The sequence below is a fragment of the Panthera uncia genome (genome assembly GCF_023721935.1).
Source record: "Panthera uncia isolate 11264 chromosome A3 unlocalized genomic scaffold, Puncia_PCG_1.0 HiC_scaffold_11, whole genome shotgun sequence".
NCBI lineage: Eukaryota > Metazoa > Chordata > Mammalia > Carnivora > Felidae > Panthera > Panthera uncia.
Window position 1 is genome coordinate 42,163,929 of NW_026057578.1, and position 16,739 is coordinate 42,180,667.

The following is a 16,739-nucleotide window of genomic DNA, read 5'->3' on the forward strand; positions in this document are numbered from 1 at the left end:
TTCACTGCTATGAGGGGAACCAATCAAGACTGAAACCAAAACAGGGAGAAAAAGTTGAAAGAATCAGAGAAAATGGAGCTGTGGCCCCAATTGCACCATCCCTGTCCTTATCCTTGGGCTTTTGAGTTCTATAATATTTTCTTTAATATTTGATCCAGCTTAAGAGATTTCTGTTACTTGCCACCAAACAACCAACTATTACAGAGTGTGATAAAAGTGTTGGTGGTGGAGAAGGTAGGTTAATTAGCTAAGAGAAGCAATGTTTTTTTTTCTTTAAGACAACTTTATTGAGATATCCTGGACTTATAGAAATTGTTTATATTAAGGTGTACAGGGGCATCTGGATGTCTCAGTCTGTTAAGAGTCTGACTCTTGATCTCGGCTCAGGTCATGATCTCATGGTTCATGAGATTGAGCCCCATGCCAGGCTCTGTGCTAACAGCGTGGAGCCTAGTTGAGATTCTTTCTCTCCCTCCCTCTCTGCCTCTCCCCTGCTTGCCACCCCCCACTCTGCAAAATAAATAAACATTAAAAAAAACACTCCAGGAAAAAGTCTTTTTAAAAGGTGTATAATTTGATCAATGTATATACATGGTGCAAAGATCACCACGATCAAGCTAAACAACTTTTCCATGAGTTCCATATAGATATCCTTCTCTGTGTGTGTGTATGGTGAGATTTAACTTAAGATCTATCCTCTTAGAAATTTGCAAGTATACAATACATTATTGTTAACCATTATTACCATGCTGTATATTAGCTGCCCAGAATTTATTCATCCCACATAACTAAACATTTGCACCTATGACCCACATATTCCCATTGCCCCAACTGCAAGCTTAGTCTCAAAAAGCAATGTTCCTTTAAGCACTTGAGGAGGGAAGAGGAGGAGAGGAGAACCTGTTGCAGTTCTTAGTGTTAAACACACTCTTTTGGTGGAATTTGCTGAACTCATCCACAGCCATCATAACACATCTCTCATCCCATCCAGGTGGCAATGGATGTGTTGAGGCCTTCAGTGCAGGGCACTGCCCCTGCTATCTGAAAGTCCCCAATAACTATTGGGTGCTGGAAGGAAGCCTGCCATCATCTGTTGTCCCCATCCTTCGGCAGGGCAGTCCCCCATTGTCCCCTCTCGCTGTGAGCAGCCGGCCACTTTCTAACTGTGTTCCTCCCACTGCTGTTACAGAAGATGAATCACATGTCTCCTAGGCTGAGAGCCTTTCTCTCTGAACCCATCGGAGAAAAGGATGTTGCCTGGGTGGACGGGATCAGCCATGAGCTTGCAATCAATTTGGTCACCAAAGGTTTCAACAAGGTAATTCATTGTTTTTCCTATTTCCCCAACTTCTCTCCCCAATGTCTCTTCCCCTAGTCCTGCCAGATGGCAGCTGCTGCTCTGTGTCCCTGCAAGGCGCCATCAGAGAGGAAAGCTGCCACTTGGCAGGGTGCCACAGTCTTCAATGCTGCTGACCCCTCATGCTTGGGCAGCCTCGAGGGCCAGCAGATGATGGGCAAATTGAATGGCTTTGGCTCAGAGCAGCTGGGCCAGGCATGATTCACTGGGTGTTCCAACACCCAGAGGTCAACAGAAGTGAGCCGGCCGCCCGAGCCTGGGGCTGAGCTGTCAGGACGGATGATTTGGACACATTTCCATCTCCATGAAGAGACTCGCGGGGTCTCACTTGCCCCACCAGGGCACCGCCCTGAGAGCGGCAGGTGGAGTAACAGCAGACTGGGGGCTACACCAGAGTAAGATACGAGCTTCCAAGATGTCACTCACAACCCACGAATGGCCTCAAGGGCATCCAGTGGAATCCGAACATTCTTTTTCTATGTAATGATTTGGTTTTAGGGTGCTGGTAAAGCTGCTTGGAACTTTAGGGGAGAATAGGAGACGATCCCAAGAGAACCCAAAGAAAGTGAGCACAGGCAGAGGCAAATGGGAATTCACGCAGAACATTGCACACTCAGTGGAGAGATTTCACACACAGTTATGGCTGTTCATTTCCTTCAGTTTTTTTTAATGTTTATTTTTGAGAGAGACTGAGAGAGACAAGAGTGTGAGCGTGGAGGGGCAGAGAGAGAGGGAGACACAGAATCCCGAGCAGGCTCCAGGCTCTGAGCTGTCAGCACAGAGCCTGACATGGGGCTCAAACTCACAGACCACAAGATCATGACCTGAGCCAAAATCAGACACTTAACCAACTGAGCCACCCGGGAGCCCCCATCCCCTTAGTTTTTAATGTCAGTCTGCACCACTACGCAGGAAGATGTTACAGAAACACCCAAAGAGGCTGGGAACTGTGGCGTGCACAACTGATAATCAGCGTGGTGTGCCTTCAGTGGGCAATGCACGGCTGCTCCCAGGGGGCATCTGAACTACTGGGCCTGTGGTTTTCTGGTTAACACCTTGCCTGCACCAGCTGCTAAATATTCTGAATATTTACCAGTCAGTTTAACATCCAACAGGTGATATTGTTAGGAAGCTGGCGATCCAGGACTGAGGTAGATTTGATTCTTTCCTCCAGGATAAAAGATGGGACCAAGCAGGTAGTGAAGTAAGCAAGCCTGCTAGGGAGACAGTTTCCATGGAAAATTCCTCTTTGAAAGAAATGATTGTCTCTTTTTCTTTTCTATTGTGGTATGCCTGCATTGATAGGAAGGGTTCAGCTCAGTGAATTTTTACATGTATATATGCTCATGCCCCCCCCCCCCCCCCCCCCGCCCAGTGATTGGACACCTCCGGAATGCCATATGATTCCCTTGTGTCTCTCCCTGGCCTGTGTCATCCCCCCACTCTCAGAGGTAACCATTATTCTGGCTTCTAACACCTTTGATTTAATGTTTTTTGCTGTTGTTCAGACATACTCGACATTTAAAAAAATATTTTTATTTACATATAGCAAATGTCACCTTTTTTAGTACACAGTTCCACAATGTTTGACAAATGCATGCAGTCATGAAGCCACTACCACAATCGAGACCTAGGACAATCCCATCACTCCCAAATGTCCCCCTGTGTTTCATATCCCCCACCCTCAGCCCCTAGCAACCACTGATTTGTTTCCTATCCCCCTAGTTTTACCTTTTCCAGCCTGTGTTTCCAGCCTAACTGACCAGTTGGCATATTTAAGATAAACGAACGAATCGGGGCGCCTGGGTGTCTCAATCAGTTAAGCATCTGACTCCGGCTCAGGTCGTGATCTCACGGTTCGTGAGTTTGAGCCCTGCTTCGGGCTCTGTGCTGACAGCTCGGAGCCTGGAGCCTGTTTCGGATTCTGTGTCTCCCTCTCTCCCTCTCTCTCTGCCCCTCCCCAACTCACGCGCTCTCTCTCTCTCTCTCTCTCTCAAAAATGAATAAATGTTAAAAAAAAATAAAGATTTTTAAAAAAGATAATGGGATGAATGTATAATGGGAAATTTTCAGGCATCCTGGAACCTGTTACACAGATGAAGGGCTGTAGAGAAGAAGGAAGTGTTTGGCTGTGTATGACCAGGCCCCTCTTGTGTTCACAACCTCCTGGTGAGCATGGAGATCAGCACGCTACTTCCAGGCGCTACTCATTCCCAGGGTTGCTGATTCCAAGCACTGATTCGCCTTTCTCCTTTGCTTTCACTCACCCGCTTTGACTCACTCACCCGCAAATGGGAGGAGGGCCTCTATGTCCACTTTACAGAGGAGAAGACAGAGGCTCCAGGGAGTTAATGCCTTGATCAGGGGCCCAAATGAGGGTGAGAATGGCCATGGATTGTATCGTCACAAACCACGCGGGAGGATCAGGGTCCAAGTGGCTACTGCAGTATGAAAGGGTCTTCCACTGGGATTTGGTGATGAGACACCAGGGCTGGAGCCTGGCTGGGTGTGTGAAAGGATCCACGAGACACTTTGTAGGTGAACAAGTGTTTCTGGGTGAGGACCAGTCGGTGGTTAGGGACAGCAGTAAGAGCCTGGTCCAGGGAAGGGGTCTCAGATTTAGCAGATAAAAATGCAGGCTCCTATAGATTTTTAAAGCTTTTCTTTTTAGGGCACTTCTGGGTTCACACAAAATTGAGCAGAAGATGCAGAGATTTCCCACGTACCCCCTGCCCCCACACGTGTATAGCCTCTCTCATTAGCCACACCGCCACCAGAGCGGTGCGTTTGTAACCATTGCAGAAATGACACTGGCACGTCATAATCACCCAGGCTCCACAGTTTACATTAGGGTTCACTTGCAGAGTTTCTCTGGGTTTGGACACATGCGTAATGACACATATATCCATCTTTATAGTAACGTGCAGAGATGTGACTTCTTCTGAGCTCCTGGCTTTTTATACCCTGCCTGCAGGAGACCTTAGGGAGAGACACCTTTCTGGGCCTCACGCTAACGTTGGTCTTTGCTGGCCTCTGCTGGGGGGTGGCTGTCCCCTCCCTCAGCTACGGCATGACTTTTAACTAAAACTATTGATTCCTCTATGGATTCACCCAAATCTCTTCAGGACCTCGACAGTCAAAAATTTGGCTGCACCCTTCCTGGGTTATTTTGTGCCTGCCCTTTCCTGAGCCAGTCAGCTTTGGCAGATCTAGATCTCTGAGAATCTAGACCTCTGCTGTCTGATACCGCTGGCCGCTGGCCATTTGTACGTTTTGAGCACCTGTCTGAATAAAGATGTGCGCTGCATGTAAAATACACGAGGTTGATTTTAAAGATTTAAGATTTTAAAGTACCCCCCCAAATGTAAGGATCTCATCAATAATTTTTTATTGATTGCATGTTGAAATGATAATATTTTTGAAATAGAAAATAAAGCATATTATCAGAACTCATTTCACCTGTTTAGTCCCCCCCTTTTCCTGTGGCTACTAGAAAATTAAAAGTTATATATGTGGCTGGCTCACATTAAATTTCTACTGGATAAGGGCACCTGGGTGGCTCAGCTGGTTGAGCGTCCGACTCTTGACTTCGGCTCAGGTCATGATCTCACGGTTCATGGGTTTGAGCCCCTCATGGGGCTCTCCACTGATGGTGCAGAGCCTGCTCTCTCTTCTCCTCCCCCACTCTCTCTCACTTTCTGTCTCTCGAAATAAATAAATACACGTTAAAAAGTAAATTTCTACTGGATAGTGCTGGTCTAGATTTAACAGTGAAAGGGCTGCAAAGGACAAAGGAATGACCAGGAAGGGGAAATACGTTGTGCATAAGGCGCTGAAGGCTTTCCATAGCCCAGCTCTAGCTCTGTCTTATATTCCCCACCCTCATCCACACCATACCCAAGCCAGACTCTCCATGAATCACAAACACATACAGGACCACCCGCCTTGCAGGCTTTTCTTGAAATGGACATTCACCTGCTTCAGGACTCCATTCACAACTGACCTTCTCTGGGAAGAAAGGCTTCCTTCTGCCTGCTCACCCCAGCTTAACGAGCTTGTGTTTCTGAACACTGAGTATTCAATAGGACCCCTTGCTGTGACATTTGTACTGTTGACTATTTTTTGCACACATGGCCTGAGAACCCACACTCATTATGCTAGAGAGGCACAGCTTGCCTTTGGGGCTCTCCCACGTCTCCTCTATGTTCTATGATCATAGTTCTATGATCTTTGTACTCCTCCTTTCCCTATGAAAGCCCTGCCCAGGGGCAAGTGAATTTCCAGGCACTCAGTAAATCCAGGGACTTTGAGCAGTGCCCTGTGGGGCGGGTGCATTACTGTGGGGATAACCCTGAAGTCATCCAACAGGGAGGAAGGACGTTTCCATCCCAGAGACTCTAGTTTGGTTCAATGCTCTTTGAAGACACTATAAAGTCATATCCTTGAGACTAAATCTTCCTCCTGAAAGATACTTGGAAGGTCAGGAAGGGGTGTATGTTCTGAGTGCCCACCTGCTGCCTAAGGCTCTCCTAATAGCAGAACTTGTGTGTGATGTTTGCTACATGTCAGCCACTGACTGGCCTCAGTGTGTGACATATATCTCATTTAATCATCAAAAAATCCTATAAGGTATACGATTTCACCTCCATTTTACCGATTGGGAAACAGAGGCACACAATAGCCACGTGACTGCTCCAAAGTCACTCAGGATGAGGAAGGTGAAATTTGAATCTGGGCAGACAGTCCCAGGGGTGGGGGGCTGGTAATTCAGAGGACCCCACTACCAGACATCTGGACCCTACAAGAAGTCAGTCACACAAGTTTGGGGTTACCCTGCATAGAGTTGCCAGAAAAAATGCAGGGACCCATTCAGTTAAATCTGAATGTCAGTTAAACAAATACTTTTTTAGTATAAGTATATCCCCAAAGGGCACCTGGGTGGCTTAGTCAGTTAAGGGTCTGACTCTTAATTTTGGCTCAGGCCATGATCTCATGGTTTCTTGAGTTTGAGCCCCATGTCAGGCTCTCTGTTGGCAGCATGGAGCCTGCTTGGGATTCTCTCTCTCTCTCTGTCTCTCTCTCTGTCTCTCTCCCTCTCTCTCTACCCCTCCCCCACACACGCTGTCTCTGTCTCTCTCAAAATAAGTAAGTAAACTTAAACAAGAAAAGAAAAAAGGATATCCCAGGGAGACATGGAGAAGAAAGAAGAAGGGGCAAGCCCTGCATTGGATCGAGCATTTGCACTAGAGGCAAGGAGTTTTAAGCCAGATATGACCGAGAGGTACTGGATTTTCAAGATTGTCAATGGCTACCAGTGGCCATGAAGGCTGAAGAGCCGGTGAGAGGAAAAGAGAGTTGTTGATCACACAACGAAGCCTTGTGGCCACGTAAGAGCATTCGGTGTAGGCTCCAAGCAGTGGCAGCTCCTGGCAGAGGCGTCAGACAAGCCTGAGAATCAGAGAGGGCAAGATGGCGGACCTCTGTTGTCCACCTAAAACTAATGGGCGCCAACTTTGTTCAAATTTTTTAAAAGTTAAAAAAAAAAGAAAGAAAGAAAAGTCCAGGTGTTACCGTGAAGATGAAAAGTTTTAATTGGCATTGACCAGGACCAGCCACCTAGTGCAAAATGAAGATACGAGACCCCTCATTCACATATACTGAGGACTTCAAGATGCAGCAGCAGAACACTAAACCAAGGGGGGCTCTGTCCGGGGTGGTGGGGGCACGCTGCCTGCTCGGCGTTGCTGTGTGTCTGTATCTACCTCCCCGCAGCCAGAAATTCGTGAGCTTTGGTCCGAGAGAGAGGCGAGAGATTTTCTTCTCCTTGGTGAAGGCCTCGCTTTCTGGAACCAGCGGAGAAACCGAGCAGGCTTTGGGCAGGGCCGTGATGGGGGCCCACGACTCCGGCTTCCCTTGGGAGCAGGGTGACGTGGGCTGACTTTCCCTCCCCACCACTGGAAGGTGGCAGGGTGAGAGGACAAGAGACAGGTTGCAACTTGGCTCCGGAAGCCACAAGAAGAGGCCCTTCTTCCTATGGCATTCCTGGAAAATTTGCCTCTGGTCCTGCGTGCCACACATTCCCTGGCTTCCTGGCTGCTGAGGCTGGTGGGGATGTGGAGGCTCCAATCACCACCGGCTGATGACCAGCAGCGAGGCCTCCGAAACGGCAGAGCCTGCCACAGGTGCCCGGCCAGATTCTGTCAGTCGAGATGTGCAAGAATGGGGCTCGGGAAAACAGGAGTCAACTTCTCAGATTCTTGGTGATTCCATCTGGAGATTGAAACTGGGTTAAAACATGCCAGGGGTCTGGAGCCCATTGAAGGTACCCAAGTGACACTTGCTATTACCGTCATTATCATTTATCATCACTAATGTTCCCTCTCCTTGGGCAGAGCCAAGGCTCTCCTTGATTCTGTTATTCACTTCTGCGCCTCCCACATCCACTGAAGCTACTGGCTCAATGAACATTCAATAAATGTTCTTTTTTTTAAATGTTGAATTACAAAACATCTCCATAAAATCATCAGCAAAAGTACAACTATACTGATAAAGTAAAATGAGATCGTTCTAAGCATCTATATGGCTTTTCTAAAAAGATGATGAAGGTAGCAAGTTAACATGACCATGACATCCTGGCTGTTTTTTCAATCTTTTCAACAACTGGACCATGACTCAAAAGAAGAGACCCCAAGCTCCAAGGCTTGGGCACATTTTACAGCTGGGACTCAGCTACTATTTAATTTCTTAAAAAAAAAAAAATGCTCCCTTTGGTTAGGGTGAAGTTTGCTTTGTTTTATGTAACTGAAAGCAAACAGACACCAGCTGGTTTTCCTGGAGAGGACCCAGGACGGCAAGCGTGGACGCTGGTTCCCATTCACTCCAGGCTGGAGGCCCCCAAACCAGCCTCGAGAGGCAGGCGTTTACGTGACCTTAAATCTCCAGGCTTCACCATTTAGTGACTCAGTCAATCCTGGCCGTGCAGTCTCGGACACCACTTTCTCCATGGAGAGCTTGCTCCTTGTCAATAATCATGTGATAAAATTGTAAGAGAGAAGTGGAAGGCTGTGGGGCAGTAGTTAGAGAATGAGAGAATGCCATAGAGCTATCTGTCCCGGTGTACTTAATGTTAATTACATGTGTTTTTCATGCACACAGACTCTTCAGAAGGGAAAGGTGGGCAAGGTTTATGGAGTTTTATATATTCCGTGCTCCCCCCACATATTCCGGGCCAAGCAAGGCATTAGCATTTTCCTAATGTTCTTGCTCTAGATCCACTTAATTCCATTTGCAAGGTGGGGGGGGGCATGTTGTGTGCCTTCAGGTGATGTAGAAACTGAGGCCGGGTTCTTGGGGTCTTCACTACGGGGTAAGTGAGTTGCCCAAGGTCACAGAGCTGGTTTGCAAGAACAAATTGATACTAAGATGCCCCTCATCTGCCAACGCCACGGGCAGTGATTCTTGATCCAGGGAGATTTTGTCCCCAAGGGAACACGTGGCAATGTGTGGGGATGGTTATGATTGTCACAGTCTGGAGGGATGGGAGAGCGCTACTGGCATCTGGTGGGTAGAGGCCAGAGACGCTGCTGAACTTCCTGCAATGCTCAAGACGGTCTCCGCTCCACCACGACAGCACAGAATTACCCACAATGTCAAGTGAAGAGAGTTAGAAACTCTGCAAGGTCAATAGAGAAAGTGATGGGGTGGGGAGCCTCTCTGACTCCTCTGTGTGTGCACACACGCGTGCATGTGTGTGTGTTTGTGTGTGGGGGTGTGTTAAAAAGAAATACTAGGGGTGCCTGGCTGGCACCAGTTGGTAGAGCCAGTGACTCTTGATCGTGGGGTTGTAAGTTTGAGCCCCACGTTGTATGTAGAGATTACTTAATATCTTTAAAGAGAGAGAGAGAGAGAGAGAAATACTAGATCAGAGGCCAGAAGGGAGCATTAGAAGTATGCTAAGCTCTTGCTACTCAAAATGTTGTCCCTGGACCACCTCAGCTGGGAGCATGTTAGAAATGCAGACCTTGGGGGGCCTGGGTGGCTCAGTTGGTTAAGCGTCTGACTTCGGCCCAGGTCACGATCTCAGTTTGTGGGTTTGAGCCCTGCGTCGGGCTCTGTGCTGACAGCTTGGAGCCTGGAGCCTGCTTCGGATTCTGTGTCTCCCTCTCTCTCTGCCCCTCCCCAGCTCATGCTCGCACTCTGTCTCTGTCAAAAATAAATAAACTTAAAAAAAAGAAATGCAGACTCTCAGGCCCCACTCCAGACTTAACTGAGTCAGAACTTCCCTTTTAACAACGTCCCAGGTGATTTATGGGCTCATTAAAGTTGAGAAAGGAAAGTTCTGGTTCACCCCAGGCTAGACAGCCCTCAATCCCATCCCGAGAGATGTGCATTTATCTCGGCCTCACACCTCACCAGGGGCCAGTCCCAGAATCCCCATCACCCTGGTCAGGGGTTCAGGGCCTGCCGTCATTCTCCCCCACATCTGACCTGTGCCCCTTCCTTTGATTTTCACGCGATCCCTAGTGTTGGAGAAGAGCACATCTGGGCCGGCTTATTATAACCTTTCCCATTTTTCTCCATGCCTCCCCCACTCCCCACAGGCCTACATCCTGTTGGGACAGTTCCTTCTGATGCACAAGAATGAAGCCGAGTTTCAGAAGTGGCTCATTTGCTGTTGCGGCGCTACCGAGTATGAGGCCCAGGAGAGTTCTAACTGTCTGAAGGAGTGGTGTTCCTGCTTCCTGTGAACACACGTCCCCTTGCTCTGATGCCTGGGTAAACAACATGTTCTGATCTGATACCCAGGCTTGGGGTCATTATTTTTTGTTCTTTTTTGTTAGTTTTTACTTTAGAGAGAGAGCGCAAGTAGGGGACAGGAGCAGAGGGAGAGAGAGAATCCTAAGCAGGCTCCCTGCTCAACGCAGAGCCTGATGCGGGGCTCGATCCCACGACCCTGGGATCATGACCTGAGCCAAAATTGAGAGTTGATGCTCAACCAGCTGAGCCACCCAGGTGCCCTACTTTTGTTTTTAACTTTAAGGATACACAGTCATTATACCAAGCAGTACAAGAATATATAAAAGAGAACAAACGAAAGACAAGTGATCCTCAAATTGACCACCTAAAAACAATGGTCATTCACCTTACATGAATATCATACCAAATATTTCAGCATATGGATTATTTTAGAATAGGTTACTTTAAGTTTGAAGCCAGTGTATTGATTATCTATTGCTACATAGCAGAGGAACCCAAAGCATAGCAGCTTAAAACAAGCCATTTTATCTCACGCAGTTGTTTGGCTGGATGTTTCTGTCTCTGGGTCTTCCATGAGGGTGAAAACTGTCAGCTGGGCTGCAGTCAACTGAGGGCTTGACTGGGGCTGGAGAATCCACTTCTAAGATGTTGTACTCATGTGGCTGTCAACTGGAGTCCTCAGTTGCTCTTTAAATAGGCCTCTCTATGGGGCTACTCATGGAGTGGCATCTAACTTCCTCCAAAGCAGCTGACTCAAGAGGGAGTAAGAGGGCAAGCAGGAAGTGCAATGCCTTTTATGACCTTGTCTCTGATTCACACTATGTCACTTCTGTCTTATTCTATTTTTAGAAGCAAGTCATTAAGTCCTCAAGAGAAGAGAATTAAACTTTCTTGAAACACCAACTAATATGCAGACATATTTTTAAGAGCATTGTAGTCCGATTTCTGAGGTATAATTTATATTCAGGAAAACTTGCCCTTTTTAGGTGTGTAGTTCTGTGACTTTTGACAAATGCGTTGTCCCCAAACCACTACCAGAATCAAGATGGAGAGCACTTTCATCACCCCAAAGAGTTCCCTGGTACCTCCCCATAGTCATCCCTGTGGCCCTCCCCAGCCCCTGCCAACAAATGATCTGGTTTTTGTCCTCATAGTTTTGACATTTCCAGAAAGCCAAATAAATGTAATCACATAATATGTACCTTTTGTGTGACTGGCTTCTTTCACTTGGAATAATTCAGTTGAGATGAACTCATTAAACAGGCCTTTTAAATTCAAGAAAATGTTGGCAGGTGGTATTGGAGCCTGGCCCCATATGCTGTTGGCATTCACTGTTCTAGTACGGTCCAGTAACTTCCTTCAGTAAGCACCTGAGTACCCTTTGCCAGAGGGTATCTCTAGCTGCAGGAGTAGGGTCTACCCATGCACAGGGCAGGGAGGGAGTGCCAGGGAGTTAACACCCACTCATGGGTGGAAGCGGCAGTTAAATGCCTCGGCTTCCTTGCCCTTTGGATGGGACAGCTCTGAGGTGGTATCCCCCAGCTCCCCAGTGGGACTCAGCCAGTTGCTCACCGCGGCCCCCTGCCCTTTAACACCTCTGGCATTTGCTTTCTTTTCTTCCCTATATTGCTTTCCCACTCTACTGCCGGGGTTCCTTGGGATCACCCCTCATGAAATATTTAAATTTTAGTATCAGTCTTCTTCTGGAAGAACCCAACTTAAGACAAAAGTGCTAGAATTTAATTTTACTTGGACAGAAGAAAAAAAATGGAACTGAAAGAATTCTTGAACCGCACTGCATTTTTTTCTTCATTACTAGACATCATCATTTCTAAATCAATTTCTTCTGAGCATAAAGAATAATATGGGGGAAACAGTAACAGGGAGGTTAGTATCATTAAGTTTATTTTAAACTTTAATTTTCTATGTTAGATGGTGTGAATTCTCATTAAAAAAGTAATAAAAGTAAAAAGAAATTAGCACTCTTATTTCTTCCCTCTCATTTTTAAAAATAGGTTTTAGTATTATTTTTAACTTGTCAAGGTCTATAGCATTTACATTCTTCCCATAAGCATAATCCCTGCAGTTGCTTAGTCTTAGTTATATATTTAAGAGGTTATAAATCCTTGTTGGTATAATTATTTTAAGAATTATAACTTTTGGAGCACCTGGTTGGCTCAGTCAGTTTAGCATCCAACCCTTGACCTTGGCTCAGGTCATGATCTCACAGTTTGTAAGATTGATGACCGCATCATGTTCTGTGCTGACAGCCTGCTTGGGATTCTCTCTCTCCCTCTCTCTCTGTCCCTCATCTGCTTGCTCTCTCTCTCTCTCAAAATAAAAATTTAAAAAAAAACCTTTAAAAATCATAACTTTGTCACTCCTGAATTCTTTGTTCTGAAACATCTCTCTGTTGGTTGAGTTGGATGATTATATTAGTCAGAAGAGGTTAGATTATGCTGCTGTAACAAACAATCCCCCAAAGCTCAGTGATTTAGTCAACAAATCTTGATTATTCTTTTAGGCTTCATATCCAGTATATGCCATAACAAGGGCTCTGTCTGTTATAATCACTGTAAGAGTTAGGTAGATGGAGATTCTCTTTCAATACATGCTTCCATGAGTATCACAGCATCGGGAAGGTACCATGGTGGATTACACACTGTATTTCATATCCTCTACCTAGTGTGATCTATTCCACTTATGTTCACATTTCATTGGTCAAAACAAATCACATGGTCATATCTAACTCCAAAGGGCCATGGACTCTTCTGAAGGAGCAGATTTGGTGACAGCACTAATCAAGACCACAGTCATCAGTTGGGTTCAATACTTTTTCCGTGGGTGCCTCACAGGTGTTACATTTCCTAAGTTCATAATATGATTGGGATATTTCCACTGAGGTCTGTTTAGCTCTTTCTAGCTCTGCTTCTCTAGCTATCCCCAAGAAGAGGTCAAGAAGAATTCCAGGTGAGCCAGCTGGCTGGCCCAAAGACTTAAACAACTCCATCTTGGAGTGCATGGGTGGTTCAGTTGGCTAAGTACCCAAGTCTTGATTTCAGCTCAGATCATGATCTCGGTTTGTGAGATCGAGTCCTGCACCAGGCTCTGCGCTGACATCATAGAGTCTGCTTGGGATTGTCTCTCTCCCTCTCTCTCTGCCCCTCCTCCCTCTCTCAAAAATAAATAAATAAACATTTAAATAAATAAATAAATATCTTCCTCTTCTAAGACCTCAGGTTCTGACTATCCAGAGCCCTTCCCTTGCTCCCTCCTGCACAGCCCACCATTGGATTAATTCTCTACTGAAATAGTCATGGGATTTAGAAGTCACTCATTTTCTAAGACAAGAGCTGGGTGGCTCTAGGGAAAGGAAAATGGGAAGTAGTCTTGTCCTTCATTCTATTTTCACACACTTCCCATATTGCTGAAATTTGTCCCTTTAATCAGGTTGATGTCTGGGATCATGTAGGAGAATTAGGGAGCTGAGAAACCTGAGGAGATGGTCTTCCAAGACTAAGCAGCCTCTACAAAGGGACCCTAGCACAGATATTGAAATTCAGAGTAGTTGTTCTCTGTGTAATGTAACTGGAGGGACACTGAGGATGAACCCTGCTCCCCACAATTTTCTCTACAGCCACTCATTCCCTTGTGTTGATTTTAGTCTTTCTCACAGATAAAATTACTGCCTTCAATTCTTCACTTCTCTCTGCAATTTTCCACCTTTGTCAGATGATTTTACGGTGCCTCTCACTAGAGGCAAAGTAACTCCCAGACTCTTGACTTAGACTTGGCCATGTGACTTACTCTGGCCAATGGTATGAGTCTGGAATGACAGCATGCCAGTTCTGAGATTCACTGTGCATTTCCACGTGCTCTCGCATGCCTCTGTCAACACCAAGAGAAGAGCTATCTCCTTGGATAACTGCTGCCTGCATCCTAGAATGAACCCCAGTGAAGCTGATCTGAGCCCAACTTGCAGCGAGGACCTGAGGCCAGCCAGACCTCCAGCTTGATGCAAAGCTGCCCATCAGAACCCACCCTGGATCAGCCAACCCTTAGCCAACTCAAGTGTGTGAGCGAAAATAAAGGATTGCTGTTCAAAGCCACTAATATTTGAGAAAGTTTGCTATGCAGAAGTATCTAACTGATACATTCCTTCCAGTCTAATGTGTCCTTACCCTGCCAAAGGGTGCTTTAGATGGAGTCCAGGGTGGGCAAAAGAATATTGCCTCTGAAGACAGCCAGACATGGGTGTGAATTCCAGCTCTGCCAATCAGCACCTTATCCTGGGTGAGCTACTTAACCTCTCTGAGCCTTGGTTTCTTCATCTGTAAAATAAGGGCAGGAAGGTAATTACCTTGCTTCAAAGGCTGGATTAATTGAAATAGTGTAGGTTAGGTACATGGTTCTTAATAGAAGCTCTGGCTCTGTTCTTAGGGTTCTCCTCTGAGTCTGATGTTCTGAGTGCTTGGTCATTATGATACTTGGGACAGAATTCATAGCTATGAGGTGGGAGGGAGCCCAGCTACCAGCTTATCTAATTCTGTTCCAGTAGACAAGTACAGGACACTGTATACCATACACTCTTTAGGGACCACACACTCTTTAATGAGTGGGTAAGAAAGGACAAATCAGATTATTTCAGATTTTGACTGCAATCTTATAGGGTCACATCAGCCCACTGATCCCCAAAGGCATGTTCAAGGACACTCAAGAGAGGTGAGCATGCGTGTATGTCCTCAGCCACGTCAAAGGCTCATCTTCTACTTGGCAGGACAGTTGTTCCAAAGATTTGGGAGAAGATTCATACCTAAGAACATTTACCAATTATGATGGATTTGACCAGCATCTTAAACAGAAGCCAAACCATCTGCAAGGAAGAGGGGTCAGATATTGACTCTTGTCCCCAAATCTGTAGTCTGAGGGTATCTGTGAATCAATAAATGATTTCAGTTAGTATTTGCAGAGCGTCTAAGGCTCTGAGCATGGTTAGGTGCTGAGGAAAGGCCAAGGGAATAAGCACAAGTTTCTCTGGCTTCAAGTAGCTTACAGCTTAACAAGAGATGATTAAGAGAAGGGGGAGAAAACAGCTAAGGTGTTAGCAGGTATATCTTAGCTTGCGCCATCCCGGAAGTATCCCCTGATACAAGGGTCTTAGGGAAAGTAGTGTGTTCACGAATGTTCCCAGGAAATGTCAGTAGGGCAGTGGGCAGTGTGGCAGGAAGGGGAAAGAAGCCAAGAAAGGTGCTCCATCTCTAGCACTGTGGACAATGGGACCTCAGTCCTGCCCGGGAGCCAGCATAGGACATACATTCAGTCACCCCACCCTGGGGTAGCTAAACACCTGCTCCTATTAGCCATTTGTTGAGGACTGCTCCTGCAGGAAGTTAATCCCTCAGCTCTTGAACCTCCCATGTGGGGAAAGTGAACCTCATGAGAAGGAGGTCAGGCAGAGATGCAGGCACTGGCAGCTGGAAGCTGGGCCACTGTGTGCACTGAAGTGGTGAAGGTGAGGGCACACAGGGAGCAGGGCACCCGTAGCTTCTGCTAGGTGGTGGAGTAGGACAGGCCTGACTTTGAAAACAGAATCCATCCCTCACCACCCCTTGGAAGTCCTTTGGAAAGTCACCCTGTCAACCTAGCTACCCATCTGTAAAATGATGATAATAATAGTATCTACTCAAGCACCAGGAAGATCAACATTCCTGGCACCTGATTAGAGCTTCATGCATGGTGGCTCTAAAAACCTAAGGTTTAAAATGTGCAGCACTGACTGTGTGTGGACAAAGGAGAGGAAGGGATGGATGAGAGTAGTCAGGGAAGTCTTCCAGGAAGAGGTGACATTTGAGCTTTAGTGTTAAAGGGGGAGGTCCGGATTGAATAATCTATGGACAGGGAAGGCGGTGGGGAGTGTGCAGGGGGAAGAAGGTGAGGGAGAAAGAGCTATGAGGGGAAACACAAACCCAACTGGCCCAGACAGAGTGAGTTGTGGTAACCTGTAGAGTCACTGCAGGCTCTCTGTCCTAGGAAAGTTAGTGCTCAGCAGCAGCCATTGGGGACTGGAACCCCATTGGTGCTTAACTCAGAATAGGGCAGCCCTGCTCCCTGCACCTGAGAAAGATCCTGTAGTAACTGGTTACTACAACCAACAACACTTTACTCTTCCTCATATCCACACCCTTCACACAACTTTGCAGCTCCTCCTGCCAAGAGGCAGTCTCCCTCCCTTCCTATTGGATCTGGACTAACCTCATGACTTGCTTTGGCCAAAAGAATATGGCGGATGTGACACCGTGACAGTTGTGAGCCTAGGTTTCTGCTTGCTCTCTTTTATGCCTGCGACGACCATGTGAACAAGCCTGTGCTAGCTTGCTAGAGGATGAGACACACATGGCCCAGCTGTCTCCATTGCCTCGGCCAACAGCTGGCCAAGAGCCAGCCATAGGAGTGAGGCCATCCTGGACCAGCCAACCCATCAGCTGACCTCAGATCCATGAGTGAGTCCAGCTGAGATTGGCCATGCCTGGCCCAGAGCTGGAAAAGCACCTAACTACCCCACAAACTCATATAAATAAACCCTATTGTTTTAAGCCACTATGTTTTGTGTATGCAGCTATAGCTA

At 46.7% G+C, this 16,739-nt stretch overlaps 1 protein-coding gene across 1 annotated transcript; it reads left to right on the top strand.

Moving 5' to 3' along the window:
• Positions 1-1,154: 1,154 nt before the first annotated feature.
• BANF2 (BANF family member 2) lies at positions 1,155-10,157 on the top strand. The gene is made up of 2 exons (XM_049651173.1): positions 1,155-1,318; positions 9,958-10,157. Exons 1-2 carry the CDS (start codon positions 1,193-1,195, stop codon positions 10,102-10,104), a joined length of 273 nt encoding a protein of 90 aa, XP_049507130.1. The 5' UTR covers positions 1,155-1,192; the 3' UTR covers positions 10,105-10,157.
• Positions 10,158-16,739: the final 6,582 nt, after the last annotated feature.

Excerpts from the sequence above, each read along its gene's own strand:
- BANF2 (XM_049651173.1), top strand. The coding sequence starts at position 1,193 with ATGAATCACATGTCTCCTAGGCTGAGAGCCTTTCTCTCTGAACCCATC. Across the intron at positions 1,319-9,957 it reads TCACCAAAGGTTTCAACAAG|GCCTACATCCTGTTGGGACA; the intron begins GTAATTCATTGT and ends CACTCCCCACAG.